This window comes from Sturnira hondurensis, unplaced genomic scaffold (assembly GCF_014824575.4).
Source record: "Sturnira hondurensis isolate 20B ecotype Veracruz unplaced genomic scaffold, ASM1482457v3 Scaffold0010428, whole genome shotgun sequence".
In the NCBI taxonomy this organism is placed as follows: domain Eukaryota; kingdom Metazoa; phylum Chordata; class Mammalia; order Chiroptera; family Phyllostomidae; genus Sturnira; species Sturnira hondurensis.
In genome coordinates this window covers 1,112,944-1,125,203 of record NW_028083059.1, presented here as the reverse complement: position 1 = coordinate 1,125,203, position 12,260 = coordinate 1,112,944, and the positions used below count along the sequence as shown (strand labels likewise).

Here is a 12,260-nt window from a genome sequence, read left to right as displayed (position 1 = left end):
TTTCATGCCTTACACAGAGGTGTGGATATTGCACAAATGGTACATCAACACCTTTTGGGCAATTCTTTCTGAATGGAATTTTCCAACAACTTGTCTCCAGAAGTCTCAGATACCCCAAACTAGAAACAAACAACAGAGAAAGAGCAAATGGATGCAAATGGTTGTGGGAGTCAATTGTACAACCCCGGAGTGGAGTCCCTGAAAAGGCCCCCTGGCCTCCTGCCCAGACCTGCCCCGTCTCCCTGCACCCCGTCACAGCCGCCTGCCCAGAAAGAGACTCAAGTTCGTCCTCAGAACAACACGTCGGCAGCTGGGGGACTTTTCTGCTAAGTCCCCCAGCCCTCCCACTCTTCACTCGGCCAGTCTTCAGCCTGTACCTTCATTTTTCCTTGACTTCTCTTTCTGGTTGTATTACTCCCTGAAACCTGCTGTTGTCTGCCCACTGGCGGAAGCTCCAGGAGGGCAGCCGTCCTGTCTGGCCTTCACCAGTGTGGCCCCAGGTAGGACTTCTGGGCATTTGTTAAATAATGAACTCAGGCTGCTGCCTGCATGGGTAAATCGTCATTCTTCTGGGAAGGAATGCATCTTGGGTGCTTCTGATGCTGTGAGTTGTGGTCAACGAACCTGGAAGGGGGCGGGAGCCGTAAGGAGGTGCTGTCTGCAGCCACTGCAGGGATGGCCTTCCACCGGGCACCCGGCCCTAGCCCAGCTCTCTGCGCACACACGTCTCGCCCACCAGTGATAAACCAGAGTTCAAAGATAAAACAGACATTACCCAACACTAAGAAATTAAGAGAAACAACAACAACAAAGAGATTAAGATGGACAAAATATAAGAAGGGGACTTAAAAAGATAAAATAAATTGTTTCTATAACAAATTAAGACAGATGAAAAATGAAAGGGTGTTAGCTTAGAGAAATTAAGATGACTTACAAGCCACAATAAAAGGAATAAGAATTTTTGAAAGACAAAAGTTAAGGCAAAGATAAATAGAAGAGAAAAATTCTGAATGGGTTAAGGAGGAAATTAAGGTAATTAAAAATGCATCAAGATATAAAACGAACACCAGACACCTTAGTAAATTAGACAGAAGAGTAAAATAAGCAACAAAATATTTGAAAACATATAGTACAAAACCAAGGTCATTGAAAAACAAGAGGCCAGTTAGATGAAAGCCAGCATGGGAGCTCCCAGAGCCCCTCTGACCGTGGGGCCCACAGTGAAGGGGCCCACAGTGAAGGGGTCCTGGCCAGGACCGTCTGGCCCTGGGGTCCCTGACTCTCCACGTGCCTCCAGCAGCCTGTCCCTGTCCTCTCTGCTCCTCCACAAGTGCTGGTGAGCTCCAGGAGACCCCGCCTTCCAAAAGGGCTGCCTGCTGTCAATCAACCGCTGTCTGGCTCCAGCCCCAGAGCCCAAGAGACGCCACATGGTAAGAGCCTCTCTCCATGTCACCCTCTGCCCCCTCCGCCCCCTGCAACATGATGCATTACGACACGTGGATTTCTACATGCTACTCCTTCCAAGCCACAAAAAAGAAAGCCTGTCTGAACTGAAGAGAAGAGCAAGAGACAAAAGATGGCACAAAGAGGGGATGAGAACTCGTGTTGGGTACGTTACTGTATGCCAAGCACTGTGCTGTTAACTTCGCCTCCTCTTAGTGACACCTCACAGCCGACCTGCCAGGTTGGCAGCAGTAGGGTGCCCATCATGCAGATGGAAACGCTGAGCCAGGGATCCCTTTCCACCTTCTCTTTAGCCTCTATAGACCCAGTGTGCTGTGCTGGCCTCACAGCTTTCCTAAGTGATTCTGCCCCCGCCCCGACCCCCAGGGCATCCCTTTTTGTTCTCTTTTCTGCCCGTGGATTTCTAGCTCCAGTCGATTCCCACAGGTGCTCAGCTTCACTCTCTATACTTGTGTCACTCAGACTTCATGCATCCCAAATGCAAAGGATGAAATCTCTGGCGTAAGATTTTGAATGCCACTTCCATTTGTGTAGTAAACAATAAGAAAGCCATGGGTGATCCCACGTAGCTGTGCTGCTCAAGGGTGAAGGCGTGCACACTTCCCCAGGACACAGGCTGTCTCTCTAGATGTAACTGCATGATTCTGATATTAATGACAGCCCTTTCTAGGGGAGGGGCAATGCAGACAAGGATCCACAGAGAGACAGATTCCCCAGTTGACTCACCTATGTATGGTTTTCCACACAGGGTTCTGAACCCAGGCTCCTCACGGATAGATCAGAATTCATAATACGTCCACCCGCAAGGCTTGTCAGTGTTTGCTGAGCTCATGCCTAGGAAGCATTCCTGGTACATGTAGTCGTCGGGGGCAGGGGAGCTGCGGTCTTCAGTAGGTTGGACATGACAGTGTGAATAGTGCGGACTAGATGGCAAGGGCTGGACGGGGGCTGCATGCAGCCAGGACCTGGGCCGAGGCACTGTCTGTGCTTGATGACAATGTGACTGATTCGATTTTTTCTAGCTCAGTGGTGCTCCACTAGGGACAATTTTGACCCCTGGGGACCTTTGGTGATGTCTGGAGACATTTGCGTCGTCGAATCCAAGGGAGGCAGGAGATACACTGCCAGCCTCTGATAGTGCCCGGCTCACAGCCTTGCACACAGAAACGTGTCTGTTGACCAGATGAATGAGCAAGCAAACCAGAGAATTCAAGTCCTCTGGCTGCAGAATTCCCTTTGAGAATTCTTGCAGAATAACTCTTTACCTCATAAGGTGTTCATAAGATGAGATAATGAAACTAAAATTAGAGGGGTTATAGTAAAAGGTAATATAAGCAAAGAATTGCTTTTTTGAACAACTGATTTTGAAATGATCAAGGCATCCACACCCAGTAGTGGAAAATTATGTTAGTCTATGATTCTGAACTTCCAAAAAAAGAGAAAAGAATGGGCAGCTGAGATTTGTTGAGACAAACGTTATCTGTTTCTAACTTTTTTTTTTTTTAATTTAAGAGAAGCTGTTTAGGCTATAAAGGCTGAAAGATAAAGGCTAACATTTTAAAATAAGCATTTTAAAAGTTTGCCCTCTAGTGGAGGGAGGTAAGACGTGCATATACAATCTCAAGAACACCACGATGAGTCCTTCAGCACTAGCCATGCTTGTCTCAGCTTGTTTCCCACTCAGAAAACAGAAGAGCGGCTGCTGTGGGCTGATCCGGGTCCCTCTCAGAGTCATCTGTTCAAGCCCTACCCCCAGAACCGCAGAATGTTTGGAGAGAGGGCCTTTAAAGAGGAGATTCAGTTAAAAAGTGGCCTCAGGGGTGGTCCGTAAGGACTGAGACTGGTGTCCCTGGAACGAGAGGAAGTGTGAACACATGGGAGACATGGGGACCCTGATGCACAGAGGAAGCGGCATAGGAGGACACAGGGAGAAGCTGTCCGTCTGCACGCCAAGGAGGGAGGCCTCGGGAGAAACCAACTCTGCCCACGCCTTGCTCTTGGACTTCCCACCTCGGGGACTGTGAGAAGTAAATGTCTCTTGTTGAAGACCCCAGTCTGGGGTATTTGTTATGGTGGCCCTAGCAGACCGCTCACTCAGGAACAAGCTTCCCCACCGATGAAAGGAAAACGTTCGGTGTGTTTCTGAGCATCTCTTCCTTAAACTTGCATGCTCCCCGCCAAGGGGCCTCTTCCGGGTTGACCGCCATCCGCCTCAGGTACAGCTGCCCCGGGCCCCCGGAGAGGGCTCAGGGGGGCCTCCTCCTGGAGCTCGCGGGCTGCTTGTGCCCTCCCTCCACCCGAGCGTTTGCTGCCCCGTCTGTCTCTTTCTAGTCCCGCATAAGACTCTGTTCCATTCATCAAAACTTCAAATTAAAAAATTAAAACTGTCATCATTTCAAACTTCCTTGTGTTTTTTAAAGAAAATATAGAGATAAGTAAAATCAAGGAAATAAAACCCAAGCACAATTCTCCTGCACCCAGAGCCGATCCCATTAACATTTGTTATTTTCTTATTCACTTTGGGGTTTTTTCTTTCTATGACTAGAGATGAGTAGTTTTGGTTCATTTGCAAAGATGGGATCATCCTCTACATACTAATTTTAACCTTTTTTTAACCAACAATATATTATAAACAACTTACCACATCATCAAATATTATATTTGTATTACTTTTAATACTTTAATATAAGAACTCAATTTAATTAAGCCTTTATAGATGGATTTTAACTTTCTTCTCATTGTTTTTCTATTCTAGACAATGTTGTGATGGACGACCTGTTAATTTTTGTGCATAGCCACGTTCATTTTCTCAGAACACTAAATTTTAATTTTAAAATTTAACTTTCCCCTACCAAGCATGGCTCAGTTGGTTGAACATTGTCCTGCAAAGTGAAAGGTCAGTTCCCAGGCAGCGCACATGCCTGGGCTGCTGGCGGGTCCTGGTTGGTGGCAAGTGCGAGAGGCAACTGATCGACATTGCTCATATGGATGACTCTCTCCCTCTCTTTCTCCCTCTCTTCCTCTATCTTTAAAAATAAATAGAAATAAAATGTTTTTAAAAATAAAATTGAACATCAGCTTCTGGTGAATGGAGAAAAAATTTCCCACACTCCGAAGCAGTCAATGATCTAAACCAGACAAGGAGCAGGAAGACAGCGACCGCTGGTTTTAGAATGGATTTCGAGGCTGGCAGTTCCATGTAGAACTAACTGGTGGGGAATTACCCGAGGGCGAGGAACGAGGGGAAGGAAGGGAGAATGTCCAAACCTTCTGATAGCTGGGCTGCACGTGAAACCACCAAAACACAAGCGAGAAAATTAAAAGGGAGGCAAAGAGAGTTGAGGAATGAAGAATATGATTGTTGAAAAAGAGGGGAGAGAGAAGGCCAGTTTTAAGGCCTGATATGACCGGGAGATAAACGTTCACACTCACTGTGAGACCAATGGGCAGGTCCACTACACACCACTGTTCCGCGACAAAGCACCAAGCTGGTTTCCCTGCATTGCCCAGAGCCCCTGTCACTGACGTGCATTCACGAAATGCAAAAAAAGGATAATATGCAGCTTGGTAAAACACACACAAAAGACAGATCTACTGAGGGAAGAAAATTGCCTTAATGCATTACAAAGTAATACCTAAATGCATGTCAATATTCTGTCGTATACCTCTTATACCTGCCCACCAGTATGGAAAATCTAAGATTATCTGCAAGGGGCATATATTCAGGGTACCCAGTTTAGGCTGCTTCCTCGGTTACCACTTTGTCAAGGAAGAAAGGTGTGTCTGTGATTTAACGAACTCTAGCTCTTGGGAGAGGGATGCTTACTGTCAGAGACGGGCCAAGATCCTGTTGGGTAAAGACCCACAGGTGACACTACCAGGTGTCATAGATATACAGAGCATATCCTAAGATAATTTTTCAAGCCACGTGTGCTGGGGCCTTACTCGATGGTTCCTGGCCCCATCCTTTCCATGGTTATGTCTTTCAAGTCTTCCTTGCTGACCTTGGTATCTACCCTTGAACTCTTCTTGGCCTCTTGTTGTGAGCTCATGGTCACCAAGAGTTCACCCTCCCCCCAAACACAGAAACATGTTGAACCCACTTGCTCACAGAAGCCTGTGTGGGTCCTGCTCACCCAGGGCTTGCTTGCACTTCCCTGGCCTGGTGGGATGGAGAGGCACCTTTAAGTGTGGTAACTATAACTGCAGATTTCAATTTGACCCTAATCCAGCTTTAAGAAATGGATGTCCATTCTAAAATTCAGTCGTGGCATTTGGGATTTGGAACATCCAGACAGGAAAAGTACTGAGTATTAGTTGCAGCAGACGCAGAAATGTTTCCCTGAAAGGAAGGACTCTTGCCTGAGAAGGAGACCATGTGGCCATGTCTGACTCAGGAATTCAGGCCAGTGGGTCATCTCAGGTGGTGCTGTGGTTCAGTGGGCCTTGTGGAGTCGGTCACTGCCATGGTCATCATAGGGCACATTCGTGAATTGAAGCCCAAGTGCATAGCTCAAGAGGGTGCCATCGTGAGTGAGGGGAGGGAGGCTGCCCGCTGGACCGGGTGTGTCTTCTGCAGGAGCTACACGTGGCCATGTGGAAGGGCCAGTCGTAGAGGAGCAGAGGGAGAAGAGCAGGGTGGGAGCAGAGAAGGTGTGGGTGGAACAGATAGTCAAACTGGGACAATGTGTGATGAGAGGAAAGTCTGGTGCTGTGGCGGACAGCTCTGGTCACACCGGGGGGTGGTCAGGTCCTGGATATGCGTCCATCATGCATGAGTTGTAAACTTTTCTGTTTGTAAATTCATAATAATCTTTCAATAAGTAGCTTTTCAGTGGGAGGTTAAATACGTATTCAGTTGGAACAATACCCTTACCTCAGTGATGAAATAATGACTTGAATGTATTGGCAGACTTTGAATATAATTGTTTTCAGGCCTTTTTAGATCTTTAAAAATGGGCTCAGAAAGCAGCAAAAAAACCATTTAAATTCAAATCTCATAGTTGATATATGAAATCAAAGGCTATTATTTTGGTTCCCCGAAATAAGACGGGGTTTCCTACATGCCTTAAATGGGCTCCAAAGGCCACTGCCGAGGGGAAGTGAGTCCAGACGTGCTCCGAGCGCAGGGAAATCCGAGTAGGGCGACTTCTCAGGGGCTCCTTTGAGCAGCACCTCCCTGCAGTCTGTGACTTCTGGCACAGGTGCTGACAGGTCAGCCACGTTGCTTTGAAAGCCCACCTGTTTTTTTTTTTTTTAAAGGAGTCTCCATCCAGTCACCTGCTTTCTAGGAAAGTGGTGGGTTGTTTTTTTTTTACTCAATATTCCTGCCTTAACTGCACGCCTCTGGGAGCTCTAAGCCTGTCTCGAGCCACCATCCTTCCGAATGCAGAGGGAAGTGTCCCCGCTACCGGCTGTGCGTCGTGCAGCTGGGCTGGAGTTGGACGCAAGCTAGGAAGAAGGCCAGACGCTGGGCAAATCAAAAGCATTCTGTTTAGATTGTGAAGAAAATATGCAAAAGTAATTCTAATATCTCCCAGCTGGATGCCAGAATGAAGGTGATGGATAAAGTGAGGGATCTGTTAACCAGGAGCCCCACTGGCTCCTGACGGGTGGACCCTGGGCCAGGCAGCACTTTCTCATAGAAGTTGCCTCAGGGAGGCACAGAAGGACAAGCGGCTTCTTCAACAACAGTCTTTCTGCAGCAAAGCCCTGGGACATCCTGTCAGGGAAGGCACACAGGAGTCAGAGGGGACCCACTGGCCCTGATACTGCACCCGCTCTGGACACTCACCTGCTCTGCAGACAGACCCGCTTCTTAACCCAAACTCCAACCTGGGAAACACAACGACCCAGCCAGCCTGGCGCAGGGACCCTCTGAGTGCTGAGGAGCCAACGGAGAATGACTCTGGGTCTGTTTCAGGATTACCTCACTGTCTACGCGCGCGCCGGAATTTTATTGAACATGTAAGTATTTCAGCAATGTGTTTTCCTACTTGCCCTCAAAGGTACACTGAAGGGCCAACTCTCACTTAGTTTGGCATCCAGGTGCTTAAGTAAGGAATCATTTTTGAGATCTGTCTGTCTAGAATTCAGATGCCTCCCCCACCCCCAGCGCCTCCATCTCTGCCTATGACTCTTCCTCTCACTGGAGTGTTGCAGCAGCCCCCCAGCTGTCCTGGTTTCCACCCTTGCCCCCTTTCACCTCCCCTCAAACGGCACTGCCAGCTCATGCCCCTTCTCGGCTCCGGCCCTGCAGCTTCTACCTGCCTCTACATTGACCTTGTCTTTCTGATGCATTGATATCTTGGGGACTTGATGACTCTGGAGAGACTGTCCCTCCTAGGGTGTCCTATGAGGTGCCTTTCATACCCTAATCAACCAGTCTAGGGTCAGCACCCCCAAAACCTCCTCTGTGGACCTCTTTACCCTTAAGGCCACACTACCTGCTTGCCTGAACCAGCCCAGGGCCAGGCCAGACAACCAGAGGCAGCCCAAGGGCCCAGAGTCCACTGATAGGCCTGCAAATTAGCCCACCATCTGCCTGCTCGCCCATACTCCCTAATTCCTTTCCATGGAAACTACCACAAAGCCTCATGCTCTGTTTCCCCCTTCCCTTCTGCCTCCTGACTGACCCTGGCGTGTCCTTGTGTGGCCCTTGTGGTGTGGTCCCCTCGTCTCTGGGGACTGTGAATGTGACAACTAGCTTTGCAGTAGCAGTGATCTCCTGACCCGTGGGCCTTGCCATACCTGAATGATCACAAAACCTGCATTTTAAAATACCGCAGAGGAAAAGTCAAGGTCTTCACATGGTCTAGACTCCGCTGCCCACGGCAGTGGCCACTAATTACACGTGGCTGCTGAGCACCTAAAATGTGTCTAGTTGAAACTGAGATGTGCGATCAGCGTGAAATGTACAATGGACTTCAGAAAGAATGCCAAAAAGTCAAATATCTCATCAATAATTTTTATATATTGACCACGTGTGGAAATAATATTTTAGATACATTGGGTTATATAAAAATATATAAAAGTTAACAATTTGCCCTGGCTGGGTGGCTTAATTGGTCGGAGCATCATCCCATACAATAAAAGATCGCAGGTTCAATTCCCCATCAGGGCGTATACCTAGGATGCAGGTTCGGTCCTTGGTCTGGATGAGTATAGGAGGCAACTGGTCGAAGTTCCTCTCTCACATTGATGTTTCTCTCTCTCTCTCTCTCCCGCCTTCTCTCTCTAAAAATTAATAAATGTATTCTCAGGGAGGATTAAAAAATGAATGACTTAGCTTTGGGTGGTGAGCACACGATGCAACACACGGACCACGTATCATAGAAATGTACACCTCAAACCTACATGATCCCATTCACCAATGTCGCCTCAATACATTTTATTAAAAATTAAATTAGCCCTGGCTGGTGTAGCTCAGTGGATTGAGTGCGGGCCTGTGAACCAGACGATCGCAGTTCAATTCCCAGTCAGGGCACATGCCTAGGTTGCAGGCCGGTTCCTTGCAGGCTAACTACCAGCAGGGGACGCACAAAAGGCAACCATACATTGATGTTTCTCTCCCTCTCTCCTTCCCCTGTAAAGATAAATAAATAAATAAAATGTTTAAAAAATTTTAAATTAAATTCACTTGTTTCTTTACTTTCTTAGGATTGTTGCTGGAAAACTGAAAAGTACACGTGTGGCTGTAATATTCCCCCTGGACAATACTAGAGCCTCCAGGACCTAACCTGCTACCCTTCTGGCTTCATCCTCTTCCCTCCTCGGCTTCACCCCATCCCCTCCCACTGGCCTTCGAGGATGCGCTCGGCAGGCTCCTGCCTCAGGACCTTTGTATTTGCTGCTCTCCACTGGAAGGAGCCTCTCAGACGTCTGTACCGCTGGCTCCCTCACTCGCCTCACATCTCTCTGCACACTGCTACCTCCCAGTGAAGACTGCTCTGGCCTTCCTCCACAAAATGTCAACATCACCCTCCAAATTCCTATCTCTTTCCTCTGTGTTATTTGTCCTGCTTAATGTGAATCCCTAGCCAACATTTCGCTTGTTTATTACCTGTGTTCCCACCAGCCAAACGCTAATACAGCAGGGGCTGGGGTCTCTTTTGTACCTTCCTCCCATCTAGAAAGACCAGTGCTTTGCACAGAGTCACACTCAATAAATATTTGTCGAACGAATGAACACAGACTACAGGAGTTTAGCCTCAGGATCCTTGTTCCAAATGAGAGAAGTCAAATACATACAACAGATAAAAACAGGATTTGGTCGTTGAAGCAGGTGAGAAGCCTGCTGGGAGCTGGGAACAGGGCCAGCTGAGGCCTGGCTGTGGCAGACCCACTCAGAGCCACTCAGACCCACTCAGACCCACTCAGACCTGCTCGGCCCTGTCAGATGGTAGTGATGGGCGGAGGGTGGAACCGGCTGGAAAGGGAAGAATGGATAATTTGCATTCTTAAAAAGCTTCCTGTAAAATATGTGGGACCTACTCGCTGAGGTCAGCCCTTGGTGCTGTGACTTCTTCCGAGAGAATGAAGAACTGGCCTGGCTGGTAGGGCAGGTGGTCTAGAAGCTTGCTGCAGAGTCTTGAATTTCTTTCCAGAAACATTCCCTGAATTCGGCGTTTAACCACCTCCCAAGTGAATGCTGTGCATATTGCTCCTCAGAATGTAGTCAGTTCCATTAACAGATGGAAGGACAAAATGTGATCTATGGGCGGCCGCTGCGGGAACGGGAGGAGCCAGAGGTGCTGCCAGCCTTCCGCTCACTCAGCTGCCCTCCCGCACCAAGCAGCCGAGTGCTGGGGCAGCGGAAAGCGAAGCCCAGGAGGCCGCACTTGCAGCGGGTAGCGCCTCCCACACGGTCCGCGCTTCCTTAAAGGCCGCGGGAGCCGGAGGCCAGTCCCGGGAGCGGGTGAGGGCGGCGCGCAGGCGCCCGCTGCCTGGAAAGCAGGGTGAGCATCAAGATTCCCGCGGGACTGGCGGGGCTGCTGCAGGGTTTCACCGTGGAGCTGCTGAGGCACCGGCCGGAGGACCTGCTGGAGTTTGCGCTGCAGCAAAGTGTGCAAAGTGCCTTTGCGTTCTCGTGCCTGANCAGCGGGTAGCGCCTCCCACACGGTCCGCGCTTCCTTAAAGGCCGCGGGAGCCGGAGGCCAGTCCCGGGAGCGGGTGAGGGCGGCGCGCAGGCGCCCGCTGCCTGGAAAGCAGGGTGAGCATCAAGATTCCCGCGGGACTGGCGGGGCTGCTGCAGGGTTTCACCGTGGAGCTGCTGAGGCACCGGCCGGAGGACCTGCTGGAGTTTGCGCTGCAGCACTTCACGTGCCTGAACCGGAGAGCGAGCGCAAAGGCAGCGAGTGCGGTGGCCATGAGGGCAGGACCTGGGGGTACACGGGCGCCGCCGCTGGGGGAGGCTCCCCCAATAAGGAGGTCACTTCCCTGAAGAGGAGCCCTACACACCTACTCCAAGAACCGGGAGCAGGAATGGGGGAGGAGGCAGCGGATACAGGGGTGTTCAACGCTCCAGTAATAAACCGATTCACGAGGTGTGCCTCTGTACGTGCAGAAGCTTATAATCCTGATGAAGGAGATGATGCAGAGTCCAGGATTATACACCCTAAAACCGATGATCAAAAGAATCGATTGCAAGAGACCTGGATGGAGAGCAAATGTCTCAAGTACTAGATGCCACGTTTGAAAAATGAGTCAAAGAAGGGGAACGTGTAATTGATCGAGGTTATGATGGTGACAGCTTGTATGTAATCAGTAGAGGGACGTTTGATGTTTATGTAAAGTGTGCTGGTGTTGGAAGATGTGCTGGTAACCATGACAGCCGTGGACGTTGTGACGAGCGGGCCTCACTGCTCAGTTACTCCAGATCAGCGGTCCATTACTGCTGCTGTCTTGGTGCACTGTGGGTTTGGGACGGGTAACCTTCGGGAGAATAATTGTAAAAACTAACGCCCAAAAGAGAAAGATGTATGAAAGTTTTATTGAATCACTGCCATTCCTTAAATCTTTGGAAGTTTCTGAACACCTCAATGTGGTAGATGTGATAGGCACCAAAGTATACAATGACTGAAAACAAGTCATCGCTCAGGGAGACACGGCTGAGTCTTTTTTCACTGTACAATCTGGAGAAGTAAAAATTACGATGAGAAACAAGCCATGGATGTGCGAGTATTTGAAAGGCTGTAAGGACCTGCCATGGAAATTATGAAAAGGAACATCAGCACCTATGGAGAAGGGTCAGCTTCCCTGTTTGGAAAAAGTATGTTTACTATTGAACCCACTGCATGAAGGTGTGGAGCAAGAAGACCTTTAGTAACAAAATCACACAGTGGTGACTTGTTTAATGAGAACGTGCTTGAGTAAATGCCAAGCATTTTCTGTCATCCCCATATTTTTTCTTTTTACATTTACAATGTCTCAGTAAACAATAGTGGTTTAATAAACCATAGGCTTTAACATCACTTTCTAAAGAGGAAATCATAAAAATATTGACATACTGATAAAATGATTTTCTTTTGGAGGGGGTTTTAGCTATTTATTTTTAAAGTATATTTCATTGACTGTGCCATTTTTGGGACAAAATGGGACAGGTGTCCCATTTTTTTCCCTTCTGCCCTGCTCCGCCCAGTACCCTCTTCCCTCCAGCAAGCATTCCCCCCTCAGCTCATGTCCGTAAGTCATGCCTGTAAGCTCTTTGGCTTCTCCATTTCCTACTATTCTTGACCTCCCCTGTACCTACCCATCACGCTCCTTAATCCCTGCACCATTTTGCCCATGCTCTCCCT

The 12,260-nt window shown here is 48.7% G+C and overlaps 1 protein-coding gene across 1 annotated transcript; it reads left to right on the top strand.

Annotated features, from left to right (window-relative positions):
• Nucleotides 1-10,157: 10,157 nt before the first annotated feature.
• Nucleotides 10,158-11,296, top strand: LOC118995708 (uncharacterized). Its single transcript, XM_037058817.1, has 2 exons — nt 10,158-10,313; nt 10,603-11,296. Exons 1-2 carry the CDS (start codon nt 10,158-10,160, stop codon nt 11,146-11,148), a joined length of 702 nt encoding a protein of 233 aa, XP_036914712.1. The 3' UTR covers nt 11,149-11,296.
• The last annotated feature ends 964 nt before the right edge of the window (nt 11,297-12,260 follow it).